Below are 22,134 nucleotides of genomic sequence, written 5' to 3' on the forward strand. Positions count from 1 at the left end.
ATACTTGACGTAGTTCGGTACTTCTGTCCAGCGAAAAGTACTATCACCGTGGTTGTATTGCCGATTCTGTGCGCCTCCACCGCTAGGAGGTTGTAGGGGTTCACGATGTTCTCGGCTAACTCCTCCGGGGTCGTCTACTGCTATACCTCGGATGACTCCCTTGACCGTGCCGTCCGGCGCCGTTCGGTAGGCGTTGATTTCGTATGTCTTACTTCCTATGTTAAGGGCTTTGACCTTAGAGTACAGCGTGGCGCGCCTCTCGTCCGGGGTGCTGACCACGATGATGTTTTGCTACGCGTTTGTGCAGATGGTGTCTGCTTTGGCTTCTTCCTTCGTTACTCGAGCCGCCGTCCTGACGACCGACATGATAATGAAGCCTCCGTTTTCACTACGTTGAGACCGCCACGTGGTCTCATGACTAACTTGGTGTCTTCTTTTGGCATATCTATCGGCATCCTCGCCGCTTTCGTTACCGAAACTGCAACTCTCTTAGCAAAGCTGGCCCTGGTCTTGGGTCTAGACTGGCGAGTAATGGTGGCGGACTCACCATTTTCCTTGCCGGCCATGATCTGCTTGATGCGCTTGCCGGAGGCCGACCAGCCTTCGACTTCTTCCGGTGTAATGTCCTCTCCGTGAACTTCGATGCACGTGCGCCCGCTGAAACTGCCGATGCTCAGCGTTCACGCCATGTTGTCTTCCATCGACGTGACCACTTCCATTTCGGACGCCATCATGGTCGTACTCGTCGCCGGGTTAGGCCTAGCGGCCGGGCCCGTCACGACCGGTGGGCGTACTCGTGGTAGGCCTACGTTAGGCTTAGCGAAAAGTCCGCACCGCACCAGAGAAGAGTCCTCGTAAATCGAGAAAATCACGTACCGCTTGGTCTAAACTGGTACCGGTCGATGCCCCGCACCTTCGCACACACTTTGGTACCAATTATATCGCGGTAACTGTAAATTAACGCTGCGTTGATTGGCATAATAGCAGGAGTCGATGTGAAGCGCGTCCGCTCCCGTCGACAACCGCGCGTTCTATCTCGCCTTAGAAAAACGGAAATTCTGTGGCAGTGAACATAACTCGACCAGGCACCTGCACGCGAATGCGCAAATGGACTCGTAAACCGAGGCCAACCGAGATTAAGGGCGTCAATCATGCGACTGCATATCCTGAAACATGCGCCCATCGCCACTATTTAGAAAGCTTACATTATTCTTTTAGAATCAGTTTTCAAAAACTGAAGCGACAAGGGGCATTTTTGCTTTTTGAAGACGCCCGGTGAAGCCGCACGACAATTCGATCGGACAATAAGTTGGATGAGAAAACATAGACGCAAGGAGGGGGTGGAGGCCGCTCTTTCGAGATTCTGCACCCGCTTTCTCGAAGCGGGGTTGAGCCTCTAAACGCCTATCAATACCAGCCAAAATGCTGATCACAATAGACTAGCTGGCCGGTCGTTATACGCGTGGCGGTTATCAGATCAGCCCTTCCTGATTCGCGCTCGTCCATGCTCGACGGTGAAAGCTGTTGGTGGGTTTTTTTTTTTTATTGCGATAGCAATTATATGGACACTTCGACCGGAGTTCTGCCGTCGGCGTCGCCGTCGTCGTCGCCGTCGCCGTGATGTTCCGTATAGATTCCAAGGGCGATAAAATCATCGCGCGCGCCGTATGCGCCAGCGAAAGCGCGCGGGGGACGCGCGCTATCACGGAGGGCGAACTCCCCCGCGCGCTATCACAGAGAGCGAACGCACGGTGGAAGCAAACGCGACCGTCGCGCGAAAGGCCGTAGGGGTTTGGAGGGAGGCGAGGCGGCGCTGTGCTCTGGCACCAAGGCGTATCTTGCCACTGAATCTCCCACGCGAAAGCAAGAAACGGAAGAGGGGGAGAGGAGGGGCAGCCTCTCCTCTGCCAACAATTCTCCTCTGCCCTTTGCCCGGCGGTGCCGGTCGCCCGCACTGTCTCTTATCTCCACACGGCTCTGACCTTTGTATGTGCTGTGCATTCGCCGCTCAGTTTCCGTTGAAGCGATAGACCGCGCGAACCTGCGCTTGCTGCCAGCGTTTTCACAGTCGATGGCTGGTCATTCAGTGTGATCTATTCATGTTTGCTTGTGCGCGCTGACACCACGATTGTTAATTCAGTTAGTAAGCCAATGTGTCCAAGTTTATTCAGCCGATAAAACTACTATCCCTACTCCGAATAGCCCTACTAATTTGCTATCGCAATCGATGCTTCGCCTTTCGGGCGAAACTGCGACATTTTTTTTCTTTTATTGTTAAACATGTATTCTGTTATCGTCTAGTACACTTCGTGTGTCATCGCGAGAATTTCGAATCTTAAAGGTCCGTACGTCACGTGGTGTAAAGATGTGAACTAAAGGCGATGTCCGGAAGTGCTGGGTTGCGACCTTTGGTGTTACTGAAGGCAACGTTAATTGAGACGCAGTTAATTAAGAAAAGAATAATTAGGGCACCCGAGCCCACGTTCTTTGGTGGGAATAGAACCGCGACCTTCTGGAGTTATTTAAGGCGAAGTTAATTAATGCACTCCACCGTACCTAATAAATGTGCCTTTGGTATTAAGGCACATTTATTCAAAATAGTTAATTAAGGCACTCGAACCCAGGACCTTTGGTGTAATTGGGAGTTCATTAGGCACACTTAATGTAATGTTAATTAAGGCACTCGAACCCACGACGTGTGGGAAAAAACAATAGGAAGTAACGGCTCGTTAAAGGTGGTCAAAAATAACACGGAGTCCCCCACTACGGCGCGCCTCATAACCATATCGTGGTTTTGGCACATAAAACGCCAGAATTTCATTGAATTTTCTATTAATTAAGAACACATTCAAATGAGAATGTCAAGCAATTTCATGAATTGCTCGTGAGCGCAAACGCTTTCGCATTCATTCTCTTTAGCACATGCTAAGTGACTGTCACTTTTTGAACAATTATGCAACAAACATCAACTGGGGATTACTTTTCAAGAGGCAGTTACAAAAGACGTGTTTTAGCTTGCTACAGCCATCTTTTCTTTGCTTTCTAATCTATGGTTAATTTAACAATCTTGGGAGAAAAATGGATTCTTGTCACAAGTTGCAGCGGGAGCATACGCCGCACGAGCTGCGTCGATATATCGCTGGGACTCACAGGGATAGGGATCACTGCGCAACGCAGTTGACGGCAATGTTACTAAATTTGAAGAAGGCAACGAAAAAACACCCGGCACAAGACCACACTTGCGTTGACTTCGCCAGCGTGGGGCCAAGAAGCTGGAGGCAACACCAACCGGTGTTCAGACGGTCAAACGGTGACGAACGCGCCCCCGCTCGGCGGCACAGGGAAGCGTGACGTCCACTGCCCCGGTGTTTGCAAATTGAAAGAGGTAATCTATAGCGTCCTCGATCACTTTGCCCCGGGGTTGCCCCGAAACCAGAATGGTGCGCTGTGCACCGCGGTGGTGGCGCACTGCGGAGGGTAAACATCGAGGACAAAAGTGCACCCCGTGCAGAGGCTTGCATGCAGCGCCACTTTGACCCTGGCGCGCAAAACGTCGCGCACGTTTTATTGTTTGCAGGTGCAGAGCATGCGCATAAAGCACTCGAACCTTGTCAAACTGCGTGCTCCGACATACCTGTTTTTAAGCACACACCAATGGATTTTATAATTAATGGCAATAGACATAATGTGGCGATGTCGGTGGATGAAATGAACGATTTTATGGCGAGTAAGTATTCGTTTTTAGCAACGCACGCGCGGGGAGTCGAGCGTATTGTCAGCAACACAGCGCGGTGCGCTTCCGCGTCCGCTCCCAGCAAGTTCTAGCAGCAAAAAGATGGGGAGCCAAATAATCTCCTCACTCCGGTGTCGTCGAGGCGCCTGACGACCCGTTCAACGAACCTGTCCACTTTCGACCGCTCTTCACCACATTGTTTTTGGACGAGGTCGATCAGCATGTCGTCTTCGCTGTCAGACGAACTTGAAAAAATGTCACAGTTTCGCCTTAAGGGCGAAGCAATGAATGCGATCGCAACACAGAAATGTCATACGAAGTAAGGTGAGCGGCTTTGGTAGCAAGATGAATTGTAGTAAACATGAGCTGATTAAGTAAGCAGGTGTGCTGCGGCGTAAGTAGGCCGACATGAAGAGAGACTCGATGACACGAGAAGGCGCGTGTGAACGGTGGTGTTGATGAGAAGCGCTTCCCGTGGGCACCGCGTGCGAAGGGACACACCTGTAGCGCTGCGCTGCCGACCCGGGCAGCATTGCAGGTGTAGCGTGCGTTGGAAAATGTGGCCCGACTATTACTAACTGATTGAACAAGCGTGGTGTGAGCGCGCAAAAACATGAATAGATCACACTGAATGACTGCATACGACTGTCAAAACGCTGGCAGCAAGCGCATACGCCGCAGCAGCGGGCGAAGGTACGTGCGGTCTATCGCTTCAACGGAAACTGAGCGGCGAATGCACGGAGCATAAAGGTCAGAGCCGTGTGGAGATAAGCGACGGTGCGAGCGAGCGACGAGCGCGGTTGTTGGCAGAGTAGAAGTGCCCCCCTCCCCCCCCCCCCGCCGCTCCCTCCGGCGCTGGCTTCCCGCTTCCTTGCTTGCGCGTGGGAGTGAGTGCGTTCGCTCTCCGTGATAGCGCGCGTCCCGCATGCTTCCGCTCGGGCATACGGCGCGCGGCGCAGATTTTATCTATAGGGAACCTCACGGCGACGGCGACGACGACGGCAGAAATCCGGTTGAAGTGTCCATATAATTGCTATCGCAATAAAAAAGCATCCTTTTGAGGGAAAGCCAACTTCACGGCTGCGCCTGCACCATAGAGTTTCTATGGCCTGCACTGCCGCCCGCAGCGCCACCATCGTCGCGAGCCTCTGTGCGCTGCCGCCCGCTGCGCCACCTGACCTTCGCGGAATGAAGGAGCAAGCACACTCGGCATCTGAGCTACGCCGTATCCTTTATTCAAGAGGTGTGCCTTTCTGGTTAACACGGATGCGTGGCGGGCAAAATAGCGGACCAATGCGCAACTCGGCTCCCGCAGAGAGCATATACAGTAAATCTAGGAGCCTTTAACGTCACTGGAACCAAGAAAGTACCGCCGCCCTTTTCTCTTCGCCGCTGCGACGCGGATTGGTCTGTCGCCGTCATGTAATAACTTACCGCCATAGATGGTCCACGCCTCTCCGCAGCGGACACGCAGACAAAGCATCGCTCGCACACGCCGCGCGTATGAGCATTGATGAGGTCGGATTTTGCATTGTGTGTAACTTAGGGCGTATGTAACTTTCGCAGACTTAAAACAAAATGAAAGTAAATGCCCGGGTGCTCCGAATTCGGTTGCAGCAACCGCCGGGAGTCGAGGAAAGTGCTTTTCGCGATACCAAGCGGAAAGCGGGACAGCAAGCAATTTGCGTGCAACACGGCTCGCCAAGAGACAACACGCAGGACACCTTTCAGCCTCGTTTACGGCTGGTAAGTAACAACACTGTTGACGCGATGCTGCCACACGATTGTGATGATGGCGAGACTGGTGCCGAGAAGTTCACGCAACGCGCCGAGGAAGCAAGGCAGCTTGCGCGTTTGCGCATCCAAGAGCAACAGGACTACGATGCCAGACACTACAATCTTCGACAAAGACCCGTCACGTACAACGTCGGCGACCAGGTGAGGGTCTGGACTCCTATTCGGCGGTTGGGGCTATCTGAGAACCTCCTGCGAAGAACTTCGGACCATACACAGTTCTGCGCCGGATCAGTGATGGGAATTGTGAAGTTGTGCCCAACAGTCTTTACTGCTCCAAACGCTGGCAGCATCTGTCCGAGGTTGTGCACGTGCTTCGTATGAAGCCATACTTTTCCTCATGACATCAACTTTGCACCATCACTGCACTTCCTTCGGAGCTTGGTGCCGGGACGATACTTTTTTTTTCAAAGGGGGGGGGGGGCAAATGCCAGATCCTATAAGGTTGCCGTGGGTATGTATGTGCCCAGCCATGAAAACGACGCTGAAGTAGCGCGCCGGTAGATAAACAAAGACTACAACGACGTTGCGTTGGCTGTTTATACAAAGTGCTTTTATACGTTCTGTACGGCGGCTTTCACGTCTCATACTAGGTAGTGACAACATTGCTTTGATCTCTGTGCATTTCCATACGACGTGTGTCATGTCTGCGTGTTCGTGCGTGCCGAGCTTGCAGCTCGCTTCTGGGTATTGTGCGGAATTTACTCATTAAGTGTACTGTTACGGCTCGAGGTGGCGTTTGGGCCAAGAATCCACCAAGCCCATCGGTGTGTACATCCGGTAGTAGAAATAAGAAACTGATTTAATTTACATTATGTACACTGGCTCCAGGTACGGAAGCCCACTCCATCAGGAGCACATTCAACGTCTTAGTTTGTATCAGATCTCGTCAACCCCCTTTCTGCACCACCGGTCTCCGCTTTTAATCCCTTCGTCTTCCTAGGAGACTCGACTGGGGAATCTGCTGACCTTGGTGCGGCCAATCAGAGGAGCTGTCGTGTTCACCCAACTCTCCTCTACCGTTGTATCCTCGCGCTCGCCTTTTGCTGCCACTGCGTGGTCTTCTGGGAAACCGAGATCGTTGTCGCTCCCACGGTAGCAATTCCTGGAAGTTGGTCTCTCGCCTCAATCCGGTTAACTCGTCATGGCTGGTGTCGGGCACGGTCGCCGTTTGGGCGACACTGATGAAAGGCGCTGCCTCGTGGCAACATCCAAAGGTGCGCACTCCCGATTCGGGACGCTTGTCATCTTTCACCGTCGGTGTCGACCACTGTCGCCGTCTGGGCGACGCTGATGAAAGGGGCTGCCTCGTGGTGAACTTTCAAGGTATACTCTGGACCAGTTTGAGACGTAACAGTACTCGGTTTCTGAAGGTTCTGGTTTGCAACCTTCTTCAATCTGTTTCTTGAGATCTGTCTAGTTGTTTGTTCGGTTGTGAGTATGCTTCTCTTTGTTTCTTTAAATGTGTGTCAGTATGTCGGGGTACGTGACAAGTCTGTCCTGTCGTCTTGTATCGCTACTTCGTCGTCGTCGCCTCCGCCGCAGTCCTCGCACCTCCGCAGGGGGTGCGATGTGTCGGCCGTCAGTGTCACCGCCCCGCTGGGTTAGTTCTCACGCGGCTCGGTGGGCCTTCTCGAGTTCTCGTTGAGGTTGGGATGGGTGCTCGGGTCTTCTGTGGTTACTTCCTCCGTGTGTGCCAGGATCCATTTGAGGTATTTGGGAGTGATTTTGCCGTTCTTGAAGTCTACTGCTCTGCGGTTCAAGAATTTGACCGCCTCAGTGGAGACCCAGCCCTTTGTGAAGTTCCTAATGGCCGTCTTGGAGTCGCTGATTATTGTTCTGTCCTATTTCCGACCGTTGATTACTGCCAATTCGATTGTCGATTATCGCCATTCGATTGCCGATTGCGAATGCCAGAGCCCGCCGTCACGGTCTTTCCTTTCGTCAGTACGAAGGCAGTACGAAGGGATACATGCAGTATATACATACAGGCAGTACGAAGGGTACGAAGGGTCAGTACGCCGGCAGTACGAAGGGATACATTTGACAGGGGCGTCGTAACCTTTCTGAGCGAACGGCAAAGGTGGGCACTAATAACTGAAACTGCGGCACCAGTGTCAACGAGAGCCAGTGCAGCGACGCCATCCACATGCACATCAAGAACATTAGTCGGAGAAGGGAGAGGCCTTGGTCTGTTCGTGGGGACGCAGTTCTTGCCTCTGGAACTCCGGCGATTGGTTTTCCCGTTCAGGCGTAGAAGGACGACGACTCATCGGCGAAAGCGAGTGGCATCGAGTCGATGGCAAACGGCGGTCAACAAGAGGGCGGTGGTCGGAGTAGGAAGACATCGGGACAGGGGTCTGAGACGCGGAGGATGACGGGTATGGGGAGACGTATGGTTCGGTGTCGAAGCTGCGGCGGTAGGATGGTGCACGGCGACGGCAAAATCGTGCAATATGGCCAGGTAGACCACACGCAAAACATACGGGCCGGTTGTCAGGAGTGCGCCATTGTCCACTGCTGTGTGGGTACCGCGGCTGAACGAACTGAGGAGCTGGACGCAGTGGCATGGCTGATGGGCATGGCGCAAAGGCCTGAGGTGGTGGCCGCGCGAGAGCTTCGGCGTAGCTGAGAGGCGCAGTCACCTCGGGAAAAGCAACGGGAGTCGGCACCGGCGGAGTCTCGCGGGCAGAAGGGAGAGCTGCGCAAACTTTCTCGTGGATGACCTGGCGAATGTTGGCCGGCAAAGGCGAGGGTGGTGGCGTGGTTGAGGACAGCAGCGAAAGCTGACGAGCGACCTCAGCACGGACGAACTCCTTTATCTGGCCAAGCAGGGAGTCCACCTCAGGAGCCGCGGTCATGCTCGCGAGGGTTGCGTCGGACACAGATGGGGCGCCGCGTGAGAAGACGCTCTCTCCGGAGCTCGTCGAAACTCTGGCAAAGCTCAATGACATGAGAAACAGCGCCTGGTTTTTGGACAGTAGCATATGAAAGGCATCGTCGGAAATGCCCTTCATGATGTGGCGTACCTTGTCCGCCTCCGCCATCGTCGGGTTGACACGCCGGCAGAGGTCGACGATGTCCTCGATCGGCTTCGTAGGCGTTGTTCAGCGCGAAGTTTGCGCACGCCAGGGCGGCCGAAAACGTCATGCTGGTTTGAAGGTAGCCCATGTGCGGAGATCGGCTTCGTGGTTTTTGAACCAGAGCTTGGCGACGCCCGATAAATAGAATATCGCGTTGGCTAGCTTCAAGGGATCGTCCCATTTGTTGGTGTTGCTGGCGCGTTCGTATGATTCCAGCCAATCTTCAACGTCTTCTCATCGGTGCCTCTGAAGATGTCAGGATCCCGCTGACGCTGGGCACCGGCACATACGATGACTGGAGTACCGGTGGGGATGTCGGGCTGGGGTCGTCGGGCATGGCGGACGACAGAGTTCGGGTGCGTAATTCCAGGTTGGGGGAAAACGGCAGCACCTCCACCAGAATCTAATATGAATACAGGACAAGAGAACCACAGGCAGCGTGTCTCAACCAGAGCAGCTCAGGCAATCTCGAACTCGCGCCTCCCGGAGGACTGGCGATGCGGCTGCAGCGCCGGTTCCTCTTCACTACAGTACTCACTGTTGCGACTATAATATCGGTGTAATTACAATACATGACCGGTACCAAGTGCGCATGCGCAATCTATTGCAACGAAGGACAGTGTCATTGAGGATTTTCCCTGGCCGTTGCTTATGTACAGTCGCTAGCAAAAGTTTGTGGACGAAAGGTGCCACGATTTTATTATATTTTTTTCGCAGCCGGGGCATTCCGGCTGAAATCAAGAGCGCAAGCCTACGTGCGCGTATTGGACCAATACAACGTATTAAGCCAATCAGGGCAACGGAGCTACGCTTGAAAATATTAAAAATTTTTGCTGATGCCATAGTCTCCAAACTTTTGCTCGTGACTGTACAAAAAAGTAAACAAGGTTCTTCAATGACAAAGATTTATCAATATATTTGTGCTGAACTTGTTCTTTTCATGGCCTTTACGTTTTTCACATCAGCTGTATTCACTGCTTTGCTGGTTTCGAACTGATATGGCTCTAAAGTTCGTGCGATATTTCTTTACTTATTAAATAGCATTGATATCAGTTATTTCTGCCACAATTTTTGGGACATACGAATATAATCTTTTATGAAAAATACATATTTTACTTGACAGTGGGTGGCATTCAGTAATTCGTTTGCAGCATCTAATATACAATGACATTGGCAATGGCAATGCAGTAATGATTCATGTATTTGATTCTATGAGGAGGAGGCCGCGCTGCAACGTGAGCCCCCCCCCCTCCCCCCTCTCCGAACAACATTCTGGCTATGCCACTGTGCACTGAAGCAGGTCTTTGAACACTTACCAGTTACAGATTATTTTCTGCATTACTGCCGTCGCTGACCAATGATCAGAAAATGTGTTTGACTGAAATGTACCAAATTTTCTTTACAAAGTCACTAATTGACTTTGTTCACAGGAACCTCCTGAGAAAACTGACGTCAGTCCGAGCATTTGTTGACGGGATTTTACTCTTTGCGGCGTCGGCCATTTTCGTCACGGCGCGGTTTCGCCAAGGTCACCGAAAATATAGCCACCTAAGGCTTTCGCCTTAGAGAGAGAGAGAGAGAATAACTTTATTGAGAATGCCTGCAGAGTCGATTAGGCTCCCTCCACGCAGGGAGGACGAGCTTTCACCGCGACGCGGCCACTACGTCAGTCTCGTGCGTTATGCTCCTCGAGGTCTTGCTCCCTCACTACTTCCGCGGGTCCGAGAGGGCCGCCGCCCCCTTCCTGGGGGTGCCGCCCCCTTCTCCTCGGTTCGCTCAGTCGCTGCCTTTCTAGAGCTGCCTAGACCTGCTGGACGGCCTTTGAGTTGTGTCTCTTGATCGTAGATCCTCGTTGCAGCTCTAGCTGCGGCGGGATCGTCGTCTTCTCACTGGCTTCTCTCGGATTACACCACACTCCCAAAGGGGTGAGCCACGGTAGCTCTCTCCTTCGCACACAGTCTACACACGTCACTCGTGTACACACTCGGACACACGTGCTTAGCTAGCACCGGGGTGAGCAGGGACCCTGTCTGTAATTGTCTGTATAACACTGCCTCCTTCCGAGGAGACCGAGTGCCGCCTTATACGCCTTGCGTATGGTGCGTCTATCTTGTTACGATCACTCGGCCTCCAGTTGTGGAAGGCGGCGACGTACGTTATGTGGCTAACTGCAAAGGATTGAACGAGCCTAGTCAGGCTCTCCTCCTTCATCCCCGCTCTTCTGTTGGACACCCTCTTGATGAGTCTCATTGCCGCGGCCGCTTTGCCCGCGAGCTTGTTCACCGTTTCACCGTTTACTCGATTTCGCTCGATGAGCAGCCCGAGCACTCGAATCTTTACGACTTCCGGTATTACTTGTCCTCCCGCCGTCTTGATCGTGATCTTGGGATGCTCGTACTTGAATTCCATATTCTTTCTTTTCCTGCCCGCTCCTTTCGGTGGAATCACCAGCAGCTCTGACTTGGCCGGAGAGCAGACGAGTCCAGACCCGTCCAGCTGCTCCTCGATGGCGTTGACCGCTTCTTGCAGCGTTGTCTCGATGTGTCCGTCGCTTCCTCCCGGTACCCATAGCGTAACGTCGTCGGCGTAGATGGTGTGCCGGACTCCCGTTACTCTTTCTAGCCGGTTGCCCACCCCGATCATCACGAGGTTGAAGAGTAACGGGGAGATCACCGAGCCCTGCGGGGTTCCGATGCTGCTCTTCTCTTCGAGCTGCAGGTCTCCCGCGCAGATTTCGGTGGTCCGTTCCGTCAGGAAGTCTTTGATGTACTCGTATGTCTTTCTGCCCATGTTTAGCCTGGATACTTGGGCCAGGATAGCCGAGTGCCTCACTTTATCGAAGGCGCTCTGCAGGTCCAGCCCAAGTATGGCTCTGTTGTCCTTGGTGGCCGTCATATCGTCGATGATCTCGTTCTTCAGTAAGATCATGGCGTCTTGCGTCCCGAGCTTGTTCCGAAACCCTATGATGGAATTCGGGTAGAGCTCCGATTCTTCCAGGTAACGCTGCCACCTGTTCATGAGAACGTGCTCGAGGACCTTTCCCACGCACGAAGTCAGCGAGATCGGCCTGAGGTTCTCTATGTTTGGTGGTCTGCCAGGCTTGGGGATGAGGATCGTCTTGGCTGCTTTCCATTGCTTGGGTAGCCTTCCATCTTGCCAGCACTTGTTGTAGAATTTCGTGAGCGTTTCGATGGCCGCTTCGTTGAGATTCTTGAGCGCTCTGTTGGTCACTCGGTCGGGACCCGCGGCGGACCTGCCATTGAGATCCTGCAGAGCAGCTCTGACTTCCCATGTCTCGATGTCTCGATCTAGCGTCTCGTTCTCGTTGCCTTGGTAATCCGGGGTGTCTTTCCGTGGGGGTGGTCGGTAGGTACTTGGCGTCCCAGTTCCGCTTGATCTCGTCCTCTCCGTGTTCGCAGATTGCCTTGTGTAGGATCCTGGCCAGGTTGTTGTGTTGGTGGCCCTTGGTCTTTGTTTCGTCGAGGAGGTGCCGCAGCATGTTCCACGTCTTGCCCTTGTGTAACTGTCCGTCGGCTTCATTGCAGGCCTCGTTCCATTGTTGGGTGCATAGCACCTTGCACTGAGCCTCGATCTGCCTGTTGAGCTCGGCGATCTTCTTCCTTAGACTTCGGTTCGTTCGTTGCTTCTGCCACCTCGCCTTTATGATGGACTGCTTGGCTTCTATCAGGTGGGCGAGCCGACTGTCGATCTTGTCTATCCGTTCGTCCTGTCATCCTCAGAAATGGTTTTAATTGTGGATATGCCTTGCGACCGGCTGCAATGCGGCGTGGGCTCCATGCACCGTAATGCAGTTACTTGAAGGCATAATTAGTGAAAATTTGTTTAATTAGCCGATTATTTTGTTTTCTCATCCAATTAATATCTGCCTTGCTTGCGTAATCCCGTCCCGTTTAGGAAAAAGCACTGTGCTTTCTGCCACGGGTGATTTTGAAAAATTATGTAAAATCTAGCAGAAATAAGCAAGAAAATAAAAGAAAAAGAAAAAAATGACCGATATATACGAAGACAACTGAAGTATTATTGATTTTTCAAGTTATGTGTGCTCGATAAAATTAACGCTTGGGCAAATTCAAGATTGCTCATACCGAGCTAGCTCTGTATAGTTTACACGATCGAAAGTTGGATGGTCCATCTATCAGTCCGTCCGTACCACTGTGTCTATTTGTGTCTATGTATGTATGTATGTATGTATGTATGTATGTATGTATGTATGTATGTATGTATGTATGTATGTATGTATGTATGTATGTATGTATGTATGTATGTATGTATGTATGTATGTATGTATGTATGTATGTACGTGTGTGTGTGTGTGTGTGTGTGTGTGTGTGTGTGCGCGCGTGCGCGTGCGTGCGTGCCTGCGTGCGTGCGTACGTACGTACATACGTATGTATGTATGTATGTATGTATGTATGTATGTATGTATGTATGTATGTATGTATGTATGTATGTATGTATGTATGTATGTATGTATGTATGTATGTATGTATGCATGCATGCATGCATGCATGCATGCATGCATGCATGTATGTATGTATGTATGTATGTATGTATGTATGTATGTATGTATGTATGTATGTATGTATGTATGTATGTATGTATGTATGTATGTATGCCTTGTCTTGTCTTGTCTTGTGTTGAGGCTCTAGCTATCTACCAAGTTTGCGAACTCAGCACCGCACTTCTGTACACTGGACGAAAGCGCGCCTAGCGACCTTCTCCTTGTCATAATTGCTGACTTTGTTCGGGTACGAAATAAGCAATACAAACGCTCGGTTACGGCTGCCTAGTTATGCTTTCTTGCTTCATAAATTTTGACACCTGCGGAATTGGCGAGCCCACATTTAGAATTCCCCAATGAATAGCTTTTTCGCAGATTTGTGTCAACTCTTCGTTGTTTTTTACTTAACGTTCCTGTGATACCACAATCAAGAAACACACTGTTTCCAGTTTGACCTCAGTGAACTATTTCATTATTTGCTCCCTCTTTTTATGCACAGACAGCCTGAAAAAAAGGAAACAAGATATCTAATTTGAGGCAGAACCAGAAGGGACTTCTTGCCCAAGCTTTTTGTATTTAAAAACATAAGTTGTTGTATTTACGTCTCGGGTACGTTAGCAAGAATAGTGGATAAAACCAGCGCCTCTATAAAACGGCGAGCTGCGAGTTTTTCAGCACACGTTCTGACACAATTGCGTTGCACATGCAAAAATAGGTTCTCTTTTCTGTGTAGATGATGTTTGGGAAAGATACCGGTTTGAATCGAGGGGCCGCTTTCACAAAGCATTTTACCGGCAGTTAAATTCTGCCGCGATTACAGAAACTTAGCGATAATGCCTGCAGATTGCCATGAAGGAAGTTTCAGACTGACATAGTTACATTTATAAAAAGAGAAGAATAACTATTTTACCTTTCGCATTCGGTAAATCACGTTGAGCAACTAGCTTTCTCATGCGCGAAGGTATTTAACCGTGGGTAAACCTATTCACTGGTGAAATCCTTCGCGCACTAAGCTGTGAAATTTTATTAAATAATCAACAAACCGTGATCATTGAGCCTGTTTCTTCACGGTACCCGACCATCACTTACGCTTATTCCGTTGTCGCCGTGATGCTCTAGTCTGGCTGCTGTAGTGACAGACTTCGAAGATGTCGGTAAGAGTGACTATAATTGTTCATGTGTAAAACTCGTGGTTTTTAAGGGTTCTGCGCGGAAAAGAAAGACGCATTTTTAAATATCTTTTTAAGACCATTCTTTATTCGTTCACTTCACGCCATTTGTCGTAATATTCTTGTCCTCTGACTGGAATCATGTGCGGAGCTTTCTAATTCTGCGCATAGATATGGACCATGCGAATATCTTTTGCTCAGGGCAAAAACAACTTCGCATGCTTCAATTGGCCCGTAGTAGCGAACTCGCGGGTCATTTGGCGTTGATTACGAGGCTAGGAGTTCGTGAGGTTTGCTCCAAGTTGTCAGTATGATGTGAAATAATAAAGATCATATGATTCTCCAACAAGTTAACCGACTTTGTGCCCATCGTAGAACACCAGGGATCAGAAAATAAAAATTTTGTTAGCCTCGATTACTTTTTGTGACTCTCCAGTCATAATATAGATCTCTCAGCCTTTCAATCCTTTCCATCCTTATCTATGATCATTTCACTCCTTACCTAATCCGTATCTCTCCACCAGACACATTAGCAATATTTAACCAATACTGTCTTCTGCATCTTCTACGAGCGCAATAACGTTATTGTGACATGGCAAGGGTCAGTCCTGGGACTTTCGTGAGACGAGATATCTCTGACAGCGATATCTGCGTTCTCACTCACACCTTCGGCAGCGACGTCTACGGCAGCAGCGACACCTTCAGGGACTAACTGACAAACGGTAACAGAGAATGATTGCACAGTCCTTGGTTTCTTGACTCACCGTGAAATACTCAAAACACGATGAAGTGGCGCTGCTAATGCTCATGGATATTTTCAAGTCGGTCGCAAAACAGTTGTCACACGCGAATCAAGCCTCGTTAAAATGTCCCCTGCTTGTGGCTGGGCTGACCGGTGACCTTTGGGCTCAACGGGAAGAGTTCAGGGCGGAGTGCAGTCGCCTGAGGGGACCACGTAGCTCTTAGCGAAGCTAAGGGTGTCCTTGTGGAGATGAAGATTCGAGCCCACGAGTTCGTGTTGCCGGTCGTAGTTGTAGTCGCCGCACAATCCGCAGAGCTTGCCTCGGTAGAAAGGAGCGACCTATGAATTGGAGAACAAAGAAAAGGCATTATCGCTCAGGTAAGGTATTACACTGTTGCATTTTATGGACTAAATCTAAGCGCACAACACTGGTTTGTATTTAATATACGGACTCTGCATACCAAAAATTTATAGCTTTACAAACATACAGTCCTGCTATAGCACTAACGTAGCAGCATCAACGTATTTTCGCGTTCAGGGCCGACGTAAACATACTCAGAGCGTGCTCATGCTAAGCGTAAGCACCTTACAGATTTCAATTTCACTCGTTAGACTTGCTCCGCAACGGAATTGCGAGCTGGCGCTCAAGGATACGTGGTTATAAGGGACAAGGATAAGAATATGTAGGTCCCACACTGCAGGAGTCAATTTTATGCGAAGCATGTTGCGGGCAACTTGATATACTGCCTCGTTTGGGGCTGCATGGTGTCCCTTGACGACAAAGAGTGCCCATGCCAGACGAGCGAGTGTGTGTGCAATGCAAGCGGCTCACAACATTCCACTGCCATCGTCATTCCTCAAAGGACTGACGATGTAGGACTTTTGGCCTTTTGCAGACCATGGCCTTTTGCATCCAAACGCACTGCGCCTCTCTGGAGAACGTCCAACTATCCATGCGTGTATCGCGCGAGCGCCTTTGATGCTGTGACAGCGTAAAGGTGCGAACGTGCCTCGACTGTCTTCGTAATTGCTATTGCAAAAGTGATTTGAATGCGAAAGAGACCTTTACGCACCTTAATCTGCATTAATCCACCCTAATCCACTTTAATTCACTTTAATCCACCTAATACACTTTTGCCCACCCTAATCGACCTTAATTTACCCTAAATCACCTTAATCCACCTTAGTCAACCTTAATGCACTTTAATCCACCTTAATCTACTTTAGTGTACCTTCATCCCCTTTAATTCCCCTTTATTCACTTCCCATCACCTTAATTCACTTTTCTCCACTATGTCACCTTACTGTAACTTGTTTAAGCTTTGATCTTGACATACAAATATACAAGACGCTGATGATGATCTTTCCTGCCAATCGTTAATTGCGGACAACGCCGGCTTTACTGCCTCATGGGATATGTAATGCTATCGCATTAGTAAAACTCACGCGTGGCTGTTGCAAAAGCAGTGCCAGCACGATTACGCGCAGTCTCACCTGAACGAAGAGGAATTTGCCGTTGAAGAAGACGTCAAGACCGTAGGACTTCGAGAGTATCTCGTACATGCCGTGGGCCTTGGAGACTGTGAAGAGTTCGGCGCCTTGGACTGTGTGTGCGTAGGCCTCGTCAACGGTGACAGCCACCGCAGCTCCGTCAACTTTCACCACGGCGTGATCAGCGTCGCCCGCTGGCAGGAGCTCAATTTCCGTGTTGTGTATGAACACCTTCAGAGCCTGGTGTGGCGCAATAAAAGGGTTCGTGAGAACCACGAGAAGCCTTCTGAATCATGAAGCTTATATAAATGAGGACCATCTGAAAAATTTGCACCGAGAAAGAGAGCGAATTTACGGCCAGAATTGGGAGATGATTTCTATGGAAAATACCAGTCTCATTTTATGCTAGCCCTTGTCTTGAATCTTGCCTTAATCCTCTGAACTAATTAGATTCTCTCAAGATACAAATTCGTTCTAATTATACATTTATGTGCTTTATTGACGCTTAATTTAGCGCAATCTTTACTATTTATTCCAATAAAAGAAGAAATAATGTTTTTTTTTCTCTTACGTTCACGCCCTCGCATTTTCATGATATCGTTACCAGGACGTCTGATGTTGCTAACTGGCGTTTTTGATGCGCCATTGAAAGAGAAAACGCGGCGTGTTGCGGGAAATGACCAACGTCGTACCACGTGTTTACTGTAGCTTTTGGTTATCTTTTGTGTGAAGTATTGATTTTGAAGTATTTCGTTCGGTAGTCGATTCTTTCCGCTCCAGAGAAATTTCATTCAAGTGAAACACAAATAGGTGAGCGTCCTATCCATGAAGTGGTTTATCGCTTGTTCAACCAGCTGTAAAGTTTTGCAGTAAAGATGATGCTGGTTCCAGTGACATTTCACTTCATTTTTTGTTCCCCAAACTCGTATAGCGGGCTCTAGGCTAATCACGTCTGCTTGGGTCTCTTTGCAAGCACGTTGAAGTCAAAATTAATGCGCGTGTGTTTAGCTATTGTAATCGTCGGTGAATTTTTTTTTTTCACACTCTTGTTATTGCAGTGGGGCCCTCGCCTTCCGGGACTCGAACGCACGACCTACGCTGCAAGAGAAAACCAATGCTGTTGCGCAGCCGCGTTGGGTAAGCTCTGAGACCACGTAGCAGACTTTGTGTCATGAAGGCAGGCAAATAATCAGGGGCCAGATTCACAAAGCCTTTCTTTCGTAAGTGCTCTTTGCCATTGGCCGGCCTCCTTAGGTAATAATATGTCTTGCATGCGGATTGGCTGAAATTCTTTCTTAGGAACAATTCTGTGCGTAAGAAGCTTTTGGGAATTCGGGCCGAGATTACCAACATTGAGTAAGCAATGATAAATGTGTTAGATTATTGGTTTTACGCACGCTTCCTACAAGGATGACACCTTGTTGCCAGGCGTTCAAAACCATGGCGTTGGCGTGCTGTACTGCGTGCCATGCGTTTCGAGCTATTATACAGTGGACGTGTCGTCGTCGGTTTGTGGGAATTAATGTCTTCTTCGGCGGAAACGAGTGAGAAGTGCGTGCCTGTAATAACGCTGTTTATGAATACGATGGACATCTCCCGTGCAATATTAATAAAACATATAGTGACTGTACCGAACCTATAGCATTTTTGTGCACAATCACAATATTCATTCGTAAGTTCATTCTAATGTTTTAACATGGCCATTTTGATAATAACAGCTGAGTTTTGTTTCATCGTTACATCAATTTGTATGTTTCAGTTATAATTCAGCGCTCAGAAAGCGGAGTGTCGTGGTTCTTGCCAGACTATATATGCTTGCGTGATTTTTGCCTCCTGTCTTTTGTTTTTCTTTCTCTATCATAAACACATGAAGTGCGTCTGTTCACATGCAAAACAGAAAATAGAAGTGGTATAGAGCGGCAAGTAAATTAGAAACAATGTCATGGCACCCGGTGCCAAACATCCTTTTCCTTCACTGCAATGTAATAAAATCCTTACCTTCGAGAATGCCGAATTTGGCAGGGCTTTTGCCAAGACTACGAACCTCCTGTTCACAGAGCAGTCTCGTGCGACCACCTTGTAGCAGTCAGTTTTGGGCAAGTCAACAACGACGCCGTCAAAAGTCCTTGCACTGTGGCCCTGAACGTCGCAGTACCCTGAGTGGGAGCAAATAGCACTCGTGATTATTTACCAGGTAATAGTGGTTATTTAAGTTGATCTAATCATACAATAGAAGGTATAAAGGGTGGTGTAATTAGAGCACAATAACTGTAGTGTAGGTGCAAGCCAACGCAATCACCGTTGGCACGCGATTGGATGGAATTCTAGGAAATTTGCAACCATGTGATCGGTTGGAGCGACGCAGTCTAAGTAGGGCCTTCCTCTCCCAGTTTACTTATGTAGTCTCATGATAGCGATGATATTTCTACAGGTACCACTGTGTTAGAAGAGTTGATGTGAGCGAGTTCTTGTAATCAGACCAGTACTTGCACTACTTTGTTGTGATGCACATTGGAACGGCTGCACAAACATATAAGCCGCAGAGAGAAGAACCACGAAACATTTCACTGAAACATCAGTGGCTTATTTTGTCGTCTCTCCTTTCAGTGTAGCGTGTTTAGCGCTGCCCCATATTTAGTATTTACCGGGTATTCTGCTCTGACTTGTTGTTGCTCGGCGCATACATATATGTATTCGGAAGCGGCTGACCCAAGATTTAATTCACTTGGCATTACGCGTCTTCTGCCGTCATCTGCCACGGTGTCTTCTACATGGACAACCATGACGGCAATGCTAGCGGAGAGTGGCAGGTCAGTGCGGCCACTAGGTTGTGGGCGCTAGCGCGTTCGCTTTCACGTGGTGGTGCCGCACACATGGCGCTCTTTTTCCGCGACCACGTGATCTAGGAGTGAGCTAATTAACGTACTAAAACTCGATCTCGGTGCCTGTAGTAAGGCGGATACTCCGCCAAGTTCGGCGGTAGGCGAAATTTGGGCGATGACAAGCTCATTCAGTTTCGTGGCCTCCAAGATGACAGCGGCTTCCAGTCAGATCTCGGAGGTCACTCTAAACGCACTAAACGTTATGGTGTAGTAGAAATTCGGGTCGTATAGCGCAGACGGAACGACCACAAAAAGAAAGACGACACACAAAGCGCGCTTTGCGCGTCGCCTTGTCCTTCTTTTTGTGGCCGTTCCGTCTGCGCTATGCAAACCGAAGACTTTGGTGTAGGCATCGGCCGACGTATTGAAAACCACTACTCACTGTGCCTGTAGTAAGCAGAGTACTCGGCCAGGTTGGTGTATCGGAAGGCGAAGAACACTCGCGGCTCCAGCAGGTGTGTCCTCATGGGCACGTGGTCGTAGTGGTGCGAGTGGCCACTCTGGTCGGTGACCACTACGTCGGCGTGTGGTTTCTTGGCCGAGGCCGGCACCTGGGACTCGACGTGCAGCTCGCCAGACGGGCCGGTCATATGCGAGAATACGACACTCAGGAAGCCGGGGTTAGCCTTGTGAGACCTGGTGTACGCCAGGGAACGCCACAGCGGGGTCGGAAGTAGCTGCATGGCGAAGCAGTTTTTGAGTAGAGTGAGACTTTGCTATAACGAACTAAAAGGAACTTACACTGCCTCCTCTATAAAGGAAGTTCAATGGAGTAGAACATAAATACCTGAGCATCCTATATGTGAGTACTTTTATTGTACTTTCTATCTAAAGTACGGCAGAAGATTTATGCCTATCTATCGTACCTGTTAAGTAAGCTGAGAAGTTCTTCAAAGTAACATTTTATCGAGTGGCGTTTCCTTGCAAACAGTTAATTTTTTGTGTCCGCACTAGTCGTTTTTTAATTTACTTCGGTGATCACCCTTCTTGCATCTGATTGCTAATTAAGCTTATATTTTACCATTGGTTCAGTGAGCCCTTACACAAAATATAAGGTTAAGGAACGAATGACCTTCTCGTAATTTGCTGCTACAAAACAACTTTGTAAGGGTACAAACATTTCCCGTTTTTTCTAAATAGGACTTATTGCCCCAGCTTTCTTTAGCCATTTAATTATACTATCCCACAAATTTCGCAAATATGTTGGTGTAACTGACTCATGTGGGTCTGTGCAGTCAGATGACGTGTTTGCGACTTTAGAAACAATGCTCCACAGAAACAAAGCTAAAAAGGCACGTTCCCTAACTGACGACCTCAGGCGATTTGTGAATATCGTGCATGCTGTGAAGACTGCTGCCGCAGGCAAGATGCTCAGCAACACGTAACTCAATAAACTATACTCACTGACTTTGGGTTCTTGTATTGTACGTCAAGGACCAGTTTTCCGAGACGGCTGCTTCGGTACAGGTAGTAGATGCAGTGATGGCTCAGAGGAATCCCGTGCTCTTTGTCTTTTAAGCATTTAGCGTACAGTTGTCGCAAACTGCTGACTCGCTTGGAAGCAAGTGGAGCACCGGCTGCATTGGCTTGTATATCCTTGGCGTCTTCGTCAGTGTGCGTGTACTTGCCGTTGAAATAAATCTGGAAGGGAGAGAGAGGCGGTCAAAGAAGCGATAGTTTGAGATAGGTAACAAATGTTGATTTGTCATCGTGCTTTATTTAGCATCCCCCGAAGAAATTAAAAAAAAAAACAATAATGAGCTTGCATTACCATTCAGTCTTGTGCCCTTGTTACGGCGCTACTGTTGTCACCTGATGGCGTTCTGAAGCTTTATATTAGATGACTTAGCGCAGTAGAGCGGTGCGTTCCGTTATAATTAGAGACCGGATGTTTGGGCCCGAAAGAACGCCATTTTAGACACTTTTAAGAAGCCCTACAGGTGTCATTTATGTGCTAAATACTGTCATTTAGGCATTTGTGTGCTCAGTTATTGCAATTTCTACTGTGCATCTGTGGGTAAATAATTATTTTCTAAATAAAACAGCCCACTTAACACCTGTATTGTGAACTTCATTTTCTTTCTCAGGAAAATGGAATGAGGTATTTTGCGTAGGTTACAAAAGATTTATGTGACATCTCGCATCACTAGACACAATGAAAAAAAGTTGTGATAGCAGTGACAAACAATTAAGCACCATCTCAAGATTTGCGGTTATCGTGTAGTGCTTTTTCTTTTTTTTTTTTCAATGAATATTGGTTTCTACGGAGATAAGAAACGTTCATAGTCCACCGAAGTTAGCGGCACATCTTTAAAAAAATAGAAGCATTCGAGGATCCACTGCCTTCTGAAAATTTTAGAATGCTCGCTGGTCAGAACCTCTGACAGTTCTTTCAGAACCGAGAACCCTGGATTTTGTCCGAGACAGATTGAAGTTGTAAACTAACTACATCAGCAACATGCCCATTGGGATAGTGGCGAACCTTTCTTAAACGTCCAATATGAGCTCCACATTCCGTGTCTAAGTTGTGCCCGAGCATTCAAGTTTGTCGATGATATCGGCTAAAAACGTGTAGCCGTTTTTAGCCGATATCAGGTGATAGCGCACAAGTACGCTATCACTTTCAAATGCACCGTCACGAAGAGCAGTTTGAACGCTTCTTACAGCGCTGTTCTTGTCTGCTGCAAAGCTGCTTATAAGAGCATTTACACCAGCTTA

At 49.0% G+C, this 22,134-nt stretch overlaps 1 protein-coding gene across 1 annotated transcript in view; it reads right to left on the bottom strand.

The window, feature by feature from the left end:
* Positions 1–14,337: 14,337 nt before the first annotated feature.
* Positions 14,338–22,134, bottom strand: part of LOC119433921 (uncharacterized) — a 42,197-nt gene continuing 34,400 nt past the window's right edge. The window contains 5 exon segments of the mRNA XM_037701202.2: positions 14,338–15,382; positions 16,538–16,774; positions 18,533–18,690; positions 19,799–20,093; positions 20,821–21,057. Of these exon segments, the coding sequence (XP_037557130.1) occupies positions 15,224–15,382; positions 16,538–16,774; positions 18,533–18,690; positions 19,799–20,093; positions 20,821–21,057 (1,086 nt within the window). The 3' untranslated portion in view covers positions 14,338–15,223.

This window comes from Dermacentor silvarum, chromosome 11, assembly GCF_013339745.2.
Source record: "Dermacentor silvarum isolate Dsil-2018 chromosome 11, BIME_Dsil_1.4, whole genome shotgun sequence".
NCBI classification, from domain to species: Eukaryota; Metazoa; Arthropoda; class Arachnida; order Ixodida; family Ixodidae; genus Dermacentor; species Dermacentor silvarum.